The sequence below is a fragment of the Nicotiana attenuata genome, chromosome 11, assembly GCF_001879085.1.
Source record: "Nicotiana attenuata strain UT chromosome 11, NIATTr2, whole genome shotgun sequence".
NCBI classification, from domain to species: Eukaryota; Viridiplantae; Streptophyta; class Magnoliopsida; order Solanales; family Solanaceae; genus Nicotiana; species Nicotiana attenuata.
The window spans coordinates 14,889,393-14,907,774 of NC_031999.1; the positions used below are offsets into that span (position 1 = coordinate 14,889,393).

Consider the following 18,382-nt stretch of genomic DNA (forward strand, 5'->3'; position numbering starts at 1 on the left):
GCAATCTGCTGTTTTATGCCCGTGATCGTTATGAAATTCGCACCAATGATCAGGGTTTCGTCTGTTCGGATTCGATCGCATTTCCTTTGGCCATCGTACCTTATCTCCCATGCTTCTTAAAACAGCCACGAGTTCAGTGGTGCTTACGTTGAAGTTGTAACCACCGAACCTTGCCTTTAGACTTCCATCATCGTCTCGTGACCCGCGTGTGTTCCGATCATTTTCGAACCTCGATGAGGAGCCTGCTTCCCTGTTTCTAGGTTTGTGATCGTACCTTTGATTATCTTGCCTTGATCGTGAGTCTTTTCCCGCAGGTCCCATGTATGGCTCGTACCTGTTTTTATCGGATCTCTTTTCATTTTCCACACGCCTTGAGCTTACCTTTTCTTCTGTTTTATGTCGTAAAATAATGTCTTCTTCAATCCTCATCTTTGTACTGTATCTGTTGTAGACATCATTCCACGTTGTTGCTGAGAATTCTCGAAGGCTTTCTTTGAGTCGCCTCGTGGCTTCTGAACTCTTCTCATTCAAATTACTAGTGAAGGTTATGGCTGCCCAATTGTCAGGTACTCGTGGCAGCGTCATTCTTTCCCGTTGAAATCTATCTACGAACTCTCTAAGCAACTCTGAATCTCCTTGCTTGATTTTGAAGATGTCTTCCATTCTCTTTTCAATTTTTTGAGCTCCCGAGTGTGCTTTGATAAACAAATCTGCAAGCTCAGCAAACAAATTTATAGAATTTTCAGGTAAAAGAGAATACCATGTTAAGGCCCCTTTAGTGAGTGTTTCACCGAATTTCTTGACCAAGACCGACTCAATCTCTTGCTTAGTCAAATCATTGCCCTTGACACCTGTTATGAATGCAGTAACATGATCTTGTGGATTTGATGTACCATCGTACTTTGGTATATCAGGCATCTTAAACTTCTTTGGAATTGGGAGGGGGGCAGCACTTGGCTTCCATGGTTGTTGGGAATATTTATCTATATCTACTCCCTTGATCACGGGCGGTACTCCAGGTATTTGTTCTATGCATTTATTTTGCTCCTTAAGCTGTTTTTGCAAGGTTAGTACTAGATTTTGTAAATCAGAATTAACTGGATTACCTGGGTCTCCCTCTTGTGTTTCACTAGGGGTTCCACCGCTACCTGAATTAACCAATCCTGAACGAGGATTCTCCAAAGTATTGTTGTTTGGAGTAGATGTGGGTGGAGCAGCAGGTAATTGGCTAACAAAAGCCTGAAGAGCTTTATTGACTTGAGAGGCAATAAGTTTTTGCAAAGCCTCATGGTTTCAACATTTTCGAATTGAGCCTGTCCATCAGTGTGAGATCCATCAGGAGTGCCTTCACGAGACCGTCGTGGGGAGCCTAGTGGAGAACCTTGTGGAGAGCCTCGTGGAAAGTCTCCCTGAAGTTGCTGGATTGTTTGAATTTCTGGGTTTCCTTGAGTGTTGTCATTGTTATTTGACATGATTGGCGCAATCAAGAAAATTAGATTGAGATATAATTGATTATCAGATTCCCGGTAACGGAACCAATTTGTTTAACCGAAAATTAGATTTTAGGTCAAAGCTTGAATTTAGAAGAACTCGGGTTACTGATAATCGGAAAAAAAAATATATAAGAAAGAGATTTGAGAATGATATAATCAGAAAGCAAATTAATCAAAGTATCTTTCAGTAGTCTGTCCTTCTTTTTTGTTTGTGACTTTCCCTTTTATAGCCGTTTTTGGGAATACAGACTTTACCTTTGCCATAATAAGACAATTATGGGTAATTAATGACCTTAAATGTTACGTTATGCAATCATATACATTAAATACATATTCTCTAACGTTTCTAGTATTTAATACTCATTAAATGTTGTATCTGGGCTCCTTTTTGCTGTCAGATTCATTCCTTTGACTCTTCTCGATCTTTAACCTTTGAATGTCTTGAATAGGTACGAGCGTTGAATTATTTGTATGACTGCTCGTGCCTACTTTATTTAACTTGCTCGTATTTGTTGTTTCTCGTGTCTGTTAACCAACCTTAATTCTTTGACTGTTTGATCAGTCTACGTGTCATGACATGTCACCATATATATATATAAATACAATTTTCCCCAATACAGTAATGTCTCTTTTACTCTTTAGATGATCAATCTCTCATTTTCTATAAAAGATATTTTAAACGCACACCCCCCCCCCCCCAACTTTTTCGTAACCTTTCTGCGTATTTGAATACATAATTACATATGATGTGTGAATAGTGGCTATAAGTTGTTGGAGATTCCTTTATTACCCCCCCCCCCCCTTCCCCCCAAAAAAATGTTGTTGGAGATTCTATGTGCATGTTTTAAAGTTTCTGGGGTTGAGACGGAAGTTTCGTGAGAAATTCTGAGTAAATAAGGGCCAAAGTGTCCAGATTTATTTATGTTGCAATGGCTGTAGGGGAGGCTTAGTTACGTTTTTGACTCTATAAATGTTGTTTGATCAGCTATGTACTGTATAGGGTAAAATTGATTTATATTAAGTGTTCAAATGACAGCGTGACGCGTGGAACCGTAGGCAGACCGAAGATGAAGCGAGTGGAATCCAAGACCGAGAACAACAGCTTCAGTTGGCACTGGGTAGATCCCGAAGGGAACATAATCAATAGGAGCAAACGAATATTTGTCAACAGACGATGTTTAATGAAGAATATTCCTCAGTATTAAATACACAGCCGTTGCAGAGAATTTCGGCATTCATGGTGTTGATACCCAATTTTTTCCTATGTATTTTATATACAAAATACTTTCAAAATAGCATGTACATGCATATATAAGCATGCCCAAGAGTGGTATTTTTTTCCTAATTTTTAAAGATTTTAAAACCAATTTATTGTCTATTTTATCAGTACAAAATCCAATAATTATTCCCAAGATGATCATTTTGGTGAATAATTTATTTTTTATTCTCATATTTGCACCAAAATATAATTAAGGTGATTTTTTCATATTTTTACAAATTTATTTGGTATTTAAAAGACTAAATTGCATATAACTGCAATTATAGCCTACTTTAAGATTAATAGCATTTTATAATTGTAAAATTAGTTCCAGTATTTTTAGATTAATATATATATAGTATTTGTTGGCTCAGTGTTTTAAATTTACTTTTAAAATCATTATTGCTATTTTTATAAAATAAAAGGGGAAAATTGGCTATTTAACATTTAGCCCATTTCTATTTCAATTACAGCCTTTTTTACCTTTCAATTTTAACCCCAAATTAGCCTAATTTCAGNCTCGACCCAATTAAAAACCCGACCCGGCTCATATTCAATCCAAACCGTTGATCATTTGATCAACGGCCATAATTCCCCCTTTCCTTTTTAATTTCCAAACCCCCCAAACCCTAATCACTTCCACCTATCACCCGCCTTTGAACCCCCTCGTCTCTCAAACTCTCTCGAACCCTCCTGGAACCCTAATCGTCTCCGACCCCTTTTCCACCGGAATCCATGGCGTCTCAGGCCTTGGACGGTCTGTACTCACCCTTACTCACCATTAGACCTAAGCCATTCAAGGCTGTGAAGCCTGACTTCGATGGTTCTCTTCAAGATCTTCTCAGATTTGTAGATCTATGGCTTCTCCGGCCACTACTCCGTCGTATTCAAACAATATGAGCATTTTCGACTCGGGATCTAACTTTCCTCAAGACCTTTCTCATTTCTAGGGTTTCTCTACAACCCTAAGCTGTTCGAGGTTCTTTACTTGCTTATTCTCTTAGATCTGGAACATGTCTGTGTTCTATTGAACTTTTTATAGGTTTTTCCCCAAATTCTCTTTTTTTAAAAATCGTTTAATTTCGATTTAGGGTTTCCGAAAAGTTTCTTCAAAATACCCTACTGATTCTTTTTGTTCTTTCTTTTTGTGTGTTTTTCCGATTTCTTTTACTATGCATGTAATGTTCTTCTACATTCTTTTCTCCTATGCTCACATGTTAATCTTTGCTATATGTGTTTACGATTGAGTTCTTTGATTTTGTTGGCGTTACTGTACTAGGTTTGTATTCCTACTAAGCATGATTCATCTTGTTTTGCCTAAGTTTGTATCTTTTTCTTCTGAACTTGTTAAATTCTGAGTTTTTCAAACGTGTTCTCCATGCTCTTAACTATGTATCTTGTTTGTTGGTTTCTCATGAGTCTTTGGAAAGGACTCCTGAGCCTCTATCAAGCGGCTTGCCTTCTCATCTCTATTGTCTGACTCAATTCGAAACCCTAAGATTTGGGGGTTTCTTGGCAATTTTGATTCTGGTGTGCGAGTTAGGGTTCCTCTTTGGGACGCTGGACTCTCAAACTCCTCGTGAGTCTACAAATTGGACTTTTACCACTTTTGCTTTTGATTCTGAACCCTTCTTTGATTAAACCCCCTTCTAAATAATTTGACAATCCTTTCTTGATTTGTGTGTTTTATATATAAGGACTCTGCTTTCAAAAGGTTTTTCCAACTAATTGATTGATTCCGAAATCCTCTTAATAAGATCCGACTGATTTTCTTTGATTGAATCTCCTTTACCTTTTCTTGACTTGGTTCATTCAAATTGAACTTGTAATTTTGGTTTCACTGGCTGTTTGATTGATTCCCTTTCCATAGTTGTCACAAACCGTGTACCATTGATTGTTTTCCTTAAATAACTGCTATGTATTTACTCCTTTTGTGCTACTTTGAAAAGTTTTAATTAAAATTTCTTTCCTTAACTGGCTTTTACCCGTCGAAATCAGAATCCCTTAACCAAAGGGAGACTGATTTCAATGATATATTCCTTGCCTTTCTTACTTGTTTCTCTGCACTATAAAAAGGACCGCCCCTCTGCACTTTCACACAAGACTTCATTCTTCACACAACCTTCACACCACTAGTCTTTAAAATACTTGCACATTTGTAATATTGTTTTGAATTCGATATTCTGCTTTGCTTGGGATCTTTTGGAACCGCTTTGCTTGCAACTTGGCTTTTTCAAGACTATTGTTTTTTACTTATTTCTTCTGAAACTGGTATGTTCTGATTTAACTTCTCTGCCTCACCCCTATGTGTTTACTTACAGTTTTCAGCATTCTTGTTTACTTGTTGCGCATGATTCAATGATTTATACTAATATGTTCCTTCCTTGCATCTGTTTCTATTGTAAATCCCTACCCCTCATTCCCCTCTATGTGTCTGAGTTAAGGTTCTTGGCCTGGCAGTACCCAAATTACTGCCCAGGTCAGAACCTGATCCTCAATGGATCCTAACTCCCAAGTTTTGGCTGACAGACTGGTCAGGGGTGTGCCAGCATTCCTTATTGCTGGGCATGACCACCGGCCTGCCATGGCTGTCCCTAATCCCCCCCCCCCCCTATGCACTTACACTTATTCTTAGACTCTTAAGTTCTGCCCCCTCTTATGAGCCTTGCTTTGGGACCTGGAGCTCCCTCTGAACTTGGACATTCGAGGGCTGGCTATTCCACATTGCACCATAATCTTAGTTCTACAATATAATTGGGTGTAAGCACTGCCTGGAGTTCATAAAGCTCCTTGGAACTTTGACACACCCAAAGGATGAGAAAGGCTTTTGGAAGTTTTGATCCTGGAAGTTGGTTTATCTCATATTGTTGGACTTTGAGTCTGAATTAGGCTGTTTGGTTGTAGCTGGAACTTCTGATGTAATTTTATTTCCTTACTTTTCCGATTTATTTTGGATTGTAATAATTTGTAATAACTATTGGGGACGGCTAGTGGAAAGGTATGGGAATGATTGTATGCAAAGGGTAGATAACTTGCCTATAGGATTTTTTTAATTCCTACATTCACATGGACAACATGCCTATAGGTTACCTGTAGACTTCTGCATTCTCACCTTAGATAACTTGCCTATAGGATTTTTAATTCCTGCATTCACATAGATAGCATGCCTATAGGTCATTTATTTCTGCATCTCTGCATATAGAAATCCTGTCTCTAAGTCCCTGCATTTCTGCATATAGAAATCATGATCATAGGTTTCTTTTCTGCACTTCTGCATATACATGTCATTAGGCAAACAATCATAGGTCTAATAATAATCAACTTCATTCTAGATACCATGCCTATAGGACTCTTGCATCTATGTAATCGTTTAAAACCAATAACGCTTAGATAACTTGCCTATAGGAATAATCAATCGAATCAGCCTCGTCTATTTTATCTATACGTTTAAAACCAGTCATAAGTTCGTTTAAAATCTGCAGATCTTTTGTCTATAAAACCAGTGATCCTTTCTTTAAAATCAGTACGCTCCGCTAGATATCATGCCTATAGGTCTCACTTAGGCAAACCATTAGGTTTTTAATTAACTGTGTCACCTCTGATAACTACAACCAGACAAGGCTAATTCGGACTCCTTATCTGAGAAATATGTGATAAATCAACCTGTCCTAACGCTTTTAAATTTAATTCAGACCATAACCAGTATTTGAAGTCATGCTATATATTTGCCTTTAAGTGAGGAGGCTTGTTTGAGCCTTAACTGCTGTTTGCTTCTCCCCTATTTGATTATGTGTTTTTATTTGTCTCCTAGACTTTTATCCTTTTAAAACTTCTGAAAAGCCCAACTCCCTCCCCTTTAGGATTAGTAGTCTCAATGCCTCCGGGACTGATAGGATAGGGATGGGTAATAGCATGCAATAAGTAACGATACTATTCCGCGCTTTAATACCTTAATGGGGTGGGAAGGGTAGACATGGATATGATGATCACGCGATAACACCACGCGTATAATTGGTTACCGGGTGTTGCGTGGATGATCCATGTTATTTATAAACCTAGGACCCCCTCCCTCCTTATGTACTTTCGTTATTGTTTTCTTTAAACTGTCAATTTCCAGCTCTTTAAACCTTGTATTTCGTTTCAAATCATTTAAAACCTCTTTGAATTTCTAGCACTGTTTTCTTTTTAAACTTCCGCCCATTTCACTTCTTTTGTCTGATTGTTTACACTCGTTATTTCATCCTTATTTTTCTGCACTTATACATTCTTTTAAACAACTATGAAACCACCTATTTCCTGACTTCAGCATGTTTATTTAACCTTTATACATTCCTACTTGTAATCGTTATGTGGAAGTTGTCTTATATGTTTACTTGTTTTAAAGTCACAATTGTAACATGGCCGGGAACCACACTAGTGGATCTTGGGGGGTGCCTAACACCTTCCCCCTGAGATAATTTCAAGCCCTTACCCATTCTCTGGTTCTTCTTTCTTTTAAATTCTTAGTGTCCTAATGCACTTAATCATTAGGTAGCGACTCTTCTAAATCTCAAACCCAAATTCCCAAAAGGAATAGAGTTGTCCGCCCAAATGTCGTAAACCCGATTTCGCCTTTAGAAAAAGGGGGCATCGACACATGGCCTGCCGTTAAATATTCATCATTGGCCCGCATTATTGTCATCTAAGAGAGGCTTGATCGTAGAACATTTAGATATAACTATAAATAGTGACTTCAACAACCATTGTAAGACACGAAATCTCTGACAAACTTATGCTATACACTATTCCCATGCTAAATAATCTGTTATTCTCTGTCTAACATTGTTCTTATTGCTCCCTTCGGAAGCCTTGCTCCCGGAACCAATCTATCTGCTATTTATCTCGATTTCAACGCTAAGTCTTGTATTTTATTTAATTCATTTATCATTTTTGGATCAAATCTATTTGTTTTTCTATAAATCACGTAACAAATTCAATTGTACCGTTTTAAGGGTAAACAGTTTGGCGCCCATCGTGGAGCTTAGACAGCTGTGTTATTGAATTGATCCTTGCATATATTACTAACTTATTTGATTCTTTGTTTCATAGCAAAAATCGAAAAAATGGCAGCTAATGATGTCAACATCAAACACAACGTCGAGGCGCAAGAAAATCTACCTCACCACAAGGATTCGATCAGTGACACCCGGAACAAGGAGGACATAGTAGCACCTGACCATGGCGGGCACCATCCCCGACATGTACGGGAGACAACTCCTGATGACGATGAGGACGAGCACGTTGCGGAAACAATAGGGATTTTGAGGAAGCAGCAAAAGGTCATCATGAGCCATCTGCCATGGCAAGACCAGTCCATCACGGAACTGAAGCAGGCATTGTCAGGTGCCTCCAACAACGCGAATGGAAGAGGTCTTGTTCATCCCAGTGCTCCCGCAAATCAAACAGCTCAAAGGGTTGATAACAACACCTCGAGGGGAGAAGTTGGGTTCAACAGAACTGGGGGCATCAGTAACGGATCTGGTAACGACAACGATAATGATCCCTTCAAAACCGAACTCATGAGATTCATAAAAATGAACGAGCGGATGGATCAAAACGCGAAAGAGTTCCACGCTCGAATTGACCAAATTTCGGGTGCACCACCAGTATTGAAGGGCCGGGACTCGAAGAAGTACTTCCAATTGCCATTCAGACCGAGCGCAGCAGCAGAATTGGTTCTGAAGCAGTTCAAAATGCCGGACATACCGAAGTATGATGGGACTTCAGACCCTCAGAAGCACATCACAACTTATACAATGGCAGTGAAAGGAAACGACTTGGCTCGGCATGAAATTGAGACTGTCCTGTTGAAAAATTTCGGAGAAACCCTCACGAGGAGGGCCTTGACATAGTATTCGCTCCTACTCGAGCAATCGATCGATTCCTTTGAAATGCTCACAGATTATTTCATTAAGGCCCAGGCCTGGGTCAGGAAGGTCCAGGCCCGGAAGACGGACATATTCAGATATTCATATTGATATTCTTGAAGTTATAGGTGGTTAGGATATCCTTTTTGCCTTTTCTTCTTTCTATGATATTCATATTGATGTCGTTTTTGAAATAAAAGTAAAAATTGTTACCGCAAGATATTAAATAAAAGGTGAATATCTTTCCTGTACTAAAAAGCTTTTTAGATACTACGTATGTACTTAGCTAGTGTTTGGCCATAGATCCCCAATTTATTTTGGAAAATCTGATTTGGGTGAAGTTTGGTTTGAAGATGAAAATGTGTTTGGACATACGTTTTCAAAACATATTTTCTTTATTTTGAAAATCATGTATATAATTCCCAAGTTCTGGGATTTTGGCCCAAAATCAGCTCAATAGCTGATTTTGAGATTTGGGATTTGGGATTTGACCAAAATATGGACAAAATTCATGGCCAAACATGAGTTTTGAAAATAAATCCCAAATTTAATTTGGCAAAACTCATGGCCAAACGGGCCTTTAGAATTAGTCCATGCCAAACTATTAGTATCATTCATTACATGTTACATTAAGTATTACTCTCTCCGCCTCAAACTATCTGATGTGTTTCTCTTCTACACTCACCCTTAGGAAACATTAATTAGGAGGAAGGTTGGACTATTTTACCCTTATTTATATCTTATGATATAATCTCTCTTCATTGAATATTTATTCTTTTTATGTGCTATCTCCATCTTCAAGAACAATTATTATTGAGGTAATATGGGAAAATATAATTTATTTTATTTTGAACGTAAAATGACAAATAATTAAAGACAACTATTTTTAGAAAGCACGATATATAATTTAAGTGGGAGGGAGTACTCAAAGAATAAAAAAGGAAATAAGAAAGAAAGTAGAACTCGTTGTTAAATAAGAAAGAAAGTAGAACTCGTTGTTAAAGTACATTTCGACTTATCTTTCTTGCGAATGAAGAATTGACGGAATTCAAGTATTATCAACATTTCGAAGGTTTGAATTTTCCTATCTCCAGCAATATAGCTATTTTGTTCAAATTCTTGATAGTCTTCACTTCTCTTTAAATAGATGAAACTCTTATTGAATTGGAGTTCCTCTTAAGCTAGTACTCCCTATATCTCAATTTATGTGAATATTTGCACTTTTCGAGATTCAAACTTCTTAATTTTCATGTACTTGGACATAATTTTTTTACTTTTTCAAAATAAAATTTTACATATTTAAAAACTGCGTAAAAAATATTATACATCACAATAATTAATAACTCATAATATTTAAAATGTATATGAAAAAAATACTATCAAAATAAATCCGAAAACTTTCACATAAATTGGAATGGACGGAATAGTATTTAAAGACACTCAAAATCATTTGATAACAACCAAAAGAACTTGTTAAAAAGCAGTGATCATGCAAAAAGTGAAAAGTAAATCTTTTAAATTCATTACCTGTTTAAGTAAACTTGCTTTCCTCCAAATGAATTTTAACTTCAATTCAACATTTAAAAGAAGATCTTATTATGAAATTAAGGGTGAAAGTCATATTCTTCCTTGAATTTTGTATAAACATGAAATTCTCCTCCAATTGTAGATTACAAATATCCCCCTGTCCTATCTTAAGATCCATTTATTGACCGGAAATGGTACACAAACGTAATGTCTCTTTTACTCTTCAGATGATCAATCTCCCATTTTCTGTATAAGATATTATTTAATTCGAAAAATGTGAGTAACAACTAAATATGATTTGTGGTTCTAAAGATATGTGATTTATTCCAATATTAGTGAATATACAAATAATATCAAGTTTAAGTAAGAAGAATTGATGAACCAAACCAGTGTTGTTAGAGCGATAAGGACCTCGAGCTCGATTATCTCAGGGGCCTCGAGGTTAGCTAAGAACAATAAAGTATGAAAAATAAAGTAAAGACAATAAAGCTGAAGAACAATTGTTGAGCACGGTAAACAAGAAAAGCATATTAGAATGTTCTATTGTAGAGAATGAGATAATCCTTACAAATGATTGGGGGTCCCCTTTATAGAGGAGGGGAAAACCCTAATATGGTACATTTCCAATCATGATAAAAACTTCTATTGGTACAGCTGTATAACGACCTAGTACGGACTTGTACTATTTCGTACAAATCTTATCCTATAATTTATGCCCTGACCCACGTGTCCTTGAGAAATTCCCGCTCTTTCTTGAGTGTCTTCGAGATTGAACTGCCCTCGAGACAGGTCATGGCGGGTCCCCGATTTGCCTCTTGAGGTGCGCTCATCCGGGCCTGGCTTGATTCTTACTTCGAGCTTCCAGAACTCGGACTCGGAGTGTAATCTAGTCCTAGAAATTGAGCTCTCCGATTTCTACCGTATACAGATAGTCCCCGCGTTTCTTAGAATAAGATGATAAGAAACGATTTGAACCTCGATTTTTCCGAACCACTCGTGATGACGCCATGCCCGTGACGTAGGCGCTTGAAGTGATCGAAAATGTCATGCCAGTGTGCTTCCCCAAAACGTCAAATACATTTCAGCTTTTGTCGGCTACTTGCGCCGCCGGTTCCGTCGTCGGCTTTCTATAAATAAGAGGTTACCTGTCTGAATAAAAACTACACTTATTCCTTCTTCATCTACTTTTAGTCCTTTCCCTTCTCTACCTCTTCCTCTAATCACCTATTTCCATGGTTCAAATCTGTGGCCACAAGGTCACATGGCGGCGACTTTACCAGTTACGCCTCCACTAGAAAAAGTACTCGCTCCAGAGGAAACCCTCTTCTCAGCCTCCATGACTAGTAGACCTAGGGTCTGACCACTCAGAAGGGTTCGCCTCTTCTCAACCAGAACTTTCAGATCACTCTCATCACATAGGAGAAAAAGCTCTAGGAAAAAGGCCCATGGAAGAACCCCATGAATCTCTTACCCCCAAGAAATCCAAAATAGACCTTTCAAGTTCTCTGTATTCGGACCTCAATTTCTGGGATACCCCAAACAGGGAGTTCTTTGTTGCTCTGAAAGACAAGCCCATTGCTCATGACAGAGTAGTCGAACTTGACGACATGGAAGCCCTCAATTATAAGGTAAAGGATCTTTTTTTCTTTCATGGATGGTAAAAATTCCTCTCTTTCCCCCCTCCAAAAGTCTATGAACCCTTAGGAGAATGTTTTATGAAAATCTTCGCTCTAGCAAGTCTGATAAGTTGGAATCCCTAGTTTTAGGTAAATGCATTGTTCTTGATTGTGCCATGTTCGACTCAATTTTTCAGTGTAAGAGCTCTGGTTTTCCCATGCTTTTCACGAATACTTGGCTTAATGAATTTGAAATTTCTTTTGATCAAGAAAAACATTGTATTGCTGAGTGTTCATCTGGTTTCCTCCCTAACCAGTTAGGTCCCAGTGATGTTAGCTTTGAAACCCGAGTTCTATCCCACATTGTTGCAACCACTCTTCTTCCTCTTACTGGATCATTCTCCACATTCTCTCAACGAGATACCTTTCTTGTTTACTGTCTTGTGACCAAACTCAAGATTAAATTATCCTCTTGGGTCATAAATTTCATGATAGAAAGTGCTGATGATCCCACCAGTTTGCCCTATGGTATGGCTATCACTCACATCTTAGAAGCCCACAATACCTCTATCTCATAATACCATTTTGTCTCTATTTCAAAATCCTACAATTCCAGAGCGTTTGCTAGTATGGGTTATGTATTTGTAAAGGGCTCTTGGGTGAATAAACAAGATGGTGAAGTCAAGAATGCTCAACCTGATCCCAAGATCAAAGCCTCTGTTTCCCATCACAGTGTAAGTCATCCTGATCTTGCTGGGAAATTGACTGCCATTGACAACAAGCTGACCATCATCAAGGATCTTCTTGCTGCCACTCAGTCCACTCTTGGAGACATCCATACAATCTCCCAGGAGACAAGGTCTGATGTTTCAAAGATGAGGGTTAAAGTTCTCAGACTTGGAGAAAACGCAGTCAAAGCATTCAAGGAAGTGCATGACAGGATTGATGGGTTCACCGTTTCAGCTAATGCCAACTTTGAACGACTGAAGGAGGCGATTCGCAATAATCTTACTTATTTCTTGTGTCGCTAGCTGTGGAAATTTCAAACAATTTTTTGTGTTTTTCTATTTTGGACTTGATAACCAGTCGTTGGATACGTTTTCCTTTTTTTTTTTGCTATTACTATGCATGCCTATAATGTCTGCTTTAGCATCCATATTACTTTCCTAGCATGCAGTTATCTTTACACTGCTTGTTTTAGTATCTGTTTATCCCCTCTTTGCTGATGTCAAAAATAGGAAGAAAGAACTGTACATTGCAGGTCGTACATTGCAGAAGTCGACTGAGAAAAGAAAGAACCTAACAGTTCGCAGAATCAACTAAAGTATGCAACACTCTTTAGGGGGAGTCGGCTGAATAATGACGCACTTATTGAGGGGGAGTCAACTGAATAATGTCGTACTCATTGAAGGTGAGTCGACTACAAGAACTACAGGGAAGCCAACTGTTGTTTATATATTATTTTTGCCATCATCAAAAAGGGGGAGATTGTTAATTATAAGTTTCAATGATGAAAAATAATATATTACATTTGGTGTAGGGTCTCAAGGAATATATTAAAGGGCAGAATAGCTTAGGAGACACCCATACTTGTTCCGGTTTGACATCCCGGTCCCTATACTCCATAAAGTTTCATTCGGACACTTGAACTCAATCAAAACTAATATTTTACACAATTCTGACCATTGACCAAGCTGATGTGGCATAAATATAACTGAGGTGGACAAAATGCTTGGTATACACGCGCATAGTGAGCGTGAAATGGTGGCTAAATCAGAAAATGACAAAAATTAAAAAGAGAAAGAAAAAAAAAGTATAACAACTCATATCACCTTCAACCCACCAACCTCTTCCATTTTGGTGCTGGCACTGCAGCCTTCTCCCGTTCCACCACCACCTTCTCCACCACTACTACCGCCTTCAACTCTTCCATCATCACCTTAACCTCCCTAAATTTCAGAGCTATTTTTGAGCCATTTCTTTTGCCGCCACCACTACCACCTCCACTATGACAGAGAACCGCCTCCTCTTCTCCCTATTTCTCCATCAATTTGGTCCATATAGGAAAATAAATAATACAAAAATCTGATTAGTTGAAGTGTTGGTGTCTATTTTGGATGAATTTTTGGATTTTCAAATGGGTCGAGCTCAACAAATTTGCTTCTCAAAGGCAATATACCACCAACATAATTTCCTCCTTTGATATTTTCTTTTCATTATCCTTAAAGATTAAAGATTTTAGGCTATCAACAAAATTAGTTGTTGAATTATTACTCTTGGTGCATAATTTGGATTGGTACATTGAGTGGATTTGGGGGTTTTGACTTTTGTAACTTGGAAAAAATAGAGTAGAAAGAGCAGGTTAAATAGAGAAGGAAACCTTGAAGGGTGGAAGAAGTAGCTTCTCACCATTTAAGAATTTGTGAGCTATCAAGAGTGAAAATGGTGCTGATGGCTAAAAGGCAAAGAGCTGAAAACGTGGAGAGAGAAGAAAAGGTGTGCGGTCCTTTTTTTTGGAAAAAAATAAATTGATTTGAAAATTTTATAAACAGTAAATTATGATATGGATGGTATTTATCTAGGTGGATCTGATGTGTCCTCCATATCATGGAGAGTGAACAACACACATGGTCGGAGGTGTTTAAAATATTAGTTTTGATGGAGTTCAAGTGTCTGAATGAAAATTTATGAAGTTTAGGGACCGGGATGTCAAACCAGAATAAGTACAGGTGTTTTCTAGGCTATTCTGCCTATATTAAAGGCATTCAAGAAGCAACATCAGTCAGGAATAGATCAATGAAAAGAATCAATGATCATTTACAAAAAAGGAAGAAGCAGCGGAGATCCGGCAAGAATAGTCAATCAAAGATTGACGGAAGATAACAAGGAAAAGAATCGGCGATGAAAAAAGAAGAAACAACAGAGATCCAGCAAGAATAATCAATCAGAGATTGACAGAAGCTATTACTAGAAGGCCCCAAAATCAAAGGGTAACGCGATCACTGAAGCCAATAATCAAGGGATCCAGCGGATACGACTCAAGTAACATAGAGATATGCCCAGCCGATGGAAAGCTCGTCAAGACCATAAATCAAGGAAGATCAAGGGAACTTGACTTTATTCCTGGAAAGAATCAATTTATGATTCCATTCAAGGATCAACTCCCTTGGGTTTGCGATATCTCAAGATTCTTGAAGGCCTCATGGAAAGTATATATACAGATGTTCTGGACGTGAAAAGGACATACTTTGAATGAACCATCTTCCCTCTTTTTTTTCTACTCTAAACAAGCATTGTAGTTCCTTTAGATCTGTTGTGTAATTAGTGAGAGAAGAAAAAGAGATAAACACTAGTGAGGCATCGTATCAAGAAAAGAAAAGAGACATAAAGACTAAGCTGTTGGTGTAAAGCTACACCAATCATTTTTTACTCAAGAAATATCGATCACTAAAAGAGAAAACCCTTGCAACCCAAGGGGACTGGACTATGATTCACATTGAATCCGAACTAGTATAAAAATTCCGATGTCTTTATTTTTCGCATTTTATTTCTGCATTTACTATTATCATATTCTTATTTCTAGTCGACTAATTGGTAATCTAGTCAACTACTTATAAAAAATTTTAAATAACCAATTCACCCCCTTACGTACTTTCACAAATCTGGTGGGTTGAAACAAGAGATCATAATTAGGATTAAGGTAAAAAGAATTACTTAAAAGATTAACCTTTCACTTGCATGATCCTGTCATTGTTTTCTAACAAGTTTTTGGTAGTCAAATCAAACGAAGAATTCTAAAATATTATAATTCTATTTTAAGAACAACTTCGTAGGAATTTATTTACTTTTAGAAAATGAAAATCACCTACAATATATTTCTTGAGATAGGAAAATCCAGAACTTTGAAATGCGGTGACTATGGTCCTTGCAACTTGAGTTCCGTTCATGGTTCAATCTTAAGAAAGATAATTAAGTTGAAAAAGTACTCTAGAGACAAGTTTTAGTTTCGTTTTCTTTACCTTTTTTTTCCTATTGAGTAATTACTAAATGGTTATACGTAATGAATGATATTAAGAGTTTAGTATGGACTAGAGCATATGTACACAAGACCTAATTAACAAGAAGTTAGAGAAAAAAAAGTACTCCATCCGTTTCAATTCAGATTAGCTAGTTTGACTCGGCACGGAGTTTAAAAAAAAAGAAGAAGACTTTTAAAATTTGTGGTTTTAAAAGTTTAAGGGGTAAAAACTTTGTGGGGCCATAATATTTATGTGGTTATAAAAACTTCTCATTAAGGGTAAACTGGTAAAACGAATAGTTTAAAGTTGAATTATTTTCAAATTTAAAAATGTGTTATCTATTTTGGAACAGACTAAAAAGGAAAGTATCTCGTCTAATTTGAAACGGAGAGAGTATTCTTTTTGTTTGAAGCACTATGATAACAGTTTATGTTTTTTTTTTTTCTAGAATACCATCAATATCATGAGGAAAAGAAGGGAAAACGAAAAAAGAAGGAAGGTAATCCTAACCACCTAAAATTTCATTTCATTTGACAAGGATTTCGAAAATGTAAATAAAGAGAAAAGCTCAGTACCTAATCCTTTCTACTATATAAATATTACGCCTTGCCTTTAACATCTGTATACATATTCCAAATGGCTGCTTTAGTTCTAACTTCTTTTTTCCTTACTCTATCTTTCTTAGCTTTTGCTTATGCTGCTAATAACAATGGTAATAGCTCAACAATCCCCAATACTTGTCCTTATGAATACATTTTCCATGTTGGCGATTCGCTTGCAGATACAGGAAACCTAGTCCGCTTACCCAATGCAAATATAACTTACCGTGCAGACCATTATCCTTATGGTCGAAATTATTTTGGCGAACCCACTGGTAGATTTTCCGATGGTCGTCTTGCTATAGACTATATTGCTAAGGCTCTTAACCTTCCACTTCTCAAACCTTACATGCAAAAAGAAGCTAATTTTAGCCATGGTGTAAATTTCGCTGTAGCAGGATCTACAGTATTAAGAAACCCTTATTATAAAGCTAGAAATATTAGCATGCCTACGTACAATAGGTCACTTAAAGTTCAACTTGGCTGGTTGACCACCTACCTAAAAGCCACATGCTACACTATACGAAAATGTTCTGAAGTTCTAGGAAAGTCTCTTTTTATGTTCGGTGAAATTGGAGGAAATGACTATTACCAAGCATTTTCACAGGGGAAATCCATTGAAGAAGTTAAAACTTATGTCCCACATATAGTCAAGGCCATCGTAAAAGGCATTAAACAGGTGATGAAATACGGGGCAAAGCGTATAGTGGTTCCTGGGATTTATCCTAATGGTTGTTTCCCCTATTACCTTACTAAGTTCTCAAGCTTGGACTATAAAGATTACGATGAGTTCGGATGTTTGAAATCCTATAATGAGTTCGCCATGTATCACAATGATTATTTGGAGAGGGCTCTATCTATACTAAAACTTGAATATCCAGATGCTGCTATTCATTATGGAGATAATTATGGTTCTTTTAAATCAATTCTGGAACGCCCGGGCTATTTTGGATTCCATAAAAAATCAATACTCAAAGCATGCTGTGGAATTGGGGGTCCATACAATTATAACGAGGATAGAGTTTGTGGAACATATGAAGTTCCAGCTTGCTCTGATTCTGCAAAATATTTGCATTGGGATGGCATACATCTTACAGAAGAAGCATATTATTATGTCGCAGAAGACCTCCTCCGTGTCATCTTAGCTAAAGAATTTCAATGTGTTCAGTAGATCTTGATGGGGTTTTATTGAAATTAAAAGAATGTGGCATTACCTGGGTATAGATTGTAAGGGGTGTGTTTCATGGCGAAGAAGCTCTTTTATATATGTAACTGGTATTTATTCTTGTTGTAAACAATTAAACTAAGATAAGATAATAAATTTTTTCTACATGCGGTATACAACAACAACATACTCAGTATTTATCCCACACCATGGGGTCTGGGGAGGGTATTGTATATAAACTATTTTCCTGCACAAGATATATCTGCTTGTTTTGTTGGGAAAATAAATATCCCGTCTAGGAATAATATCCACGATAAATAATAATAACACAAGAGAGTAACAAAGACACCAAATCTTTGACAGGGTAAAATACAATACCCGAGCGGAGCTATGTTACCACTACAATATTGCAACTTAGTAGTGTCAAGAGACTACTACAAGTTCAAAAGAAAATAACACTCTTTATTTTTAATACCTTACTACAATATTACTCACACTCACTTTTATCTCACAGACAACGAGTTGTGGATTACTCACTCTAACTTTTGTTACTTCTCTCTGTTTTTTGCTGTGTTTTGATCACGCTCAACTATGCCTTATAAAAGGTGAAGCGGTCGTTGCAAATATAATCCGGTTTTTCAAGTCCGGAGTCGAATCCTCAGGGAACTAACCTATCTATTACAATTCTTAGTGATGCTAGTACAAGTTCAAACAATTTCCCGATGAAAGATTTTTATCAATAAACAATGAGATTTGTTTAACTAATGTTAAAGGGTATTAAAACTAACAATGTTCTAAA

The 18,382-nt window shown here is 37.2% G+C and overlaps 1 protein-coding gene across 1 annotated transcript; it reads left to right on the plus strand.

Moving 5' to 3' along the window:
- On the plus strand, positions 16,456-17,738 carry LOC109234719 (acetylajmalan esterase-like). The gene has a single exon (XM_019400783.1). It carries the CDS (start codon positions 16,456-16,458, stop codon positions 17,587-17,589), a length of 1,134 nt encoding a protein of 377 aa, XP_019256328.1. The 3' UTR covers positions 17,590-17,738.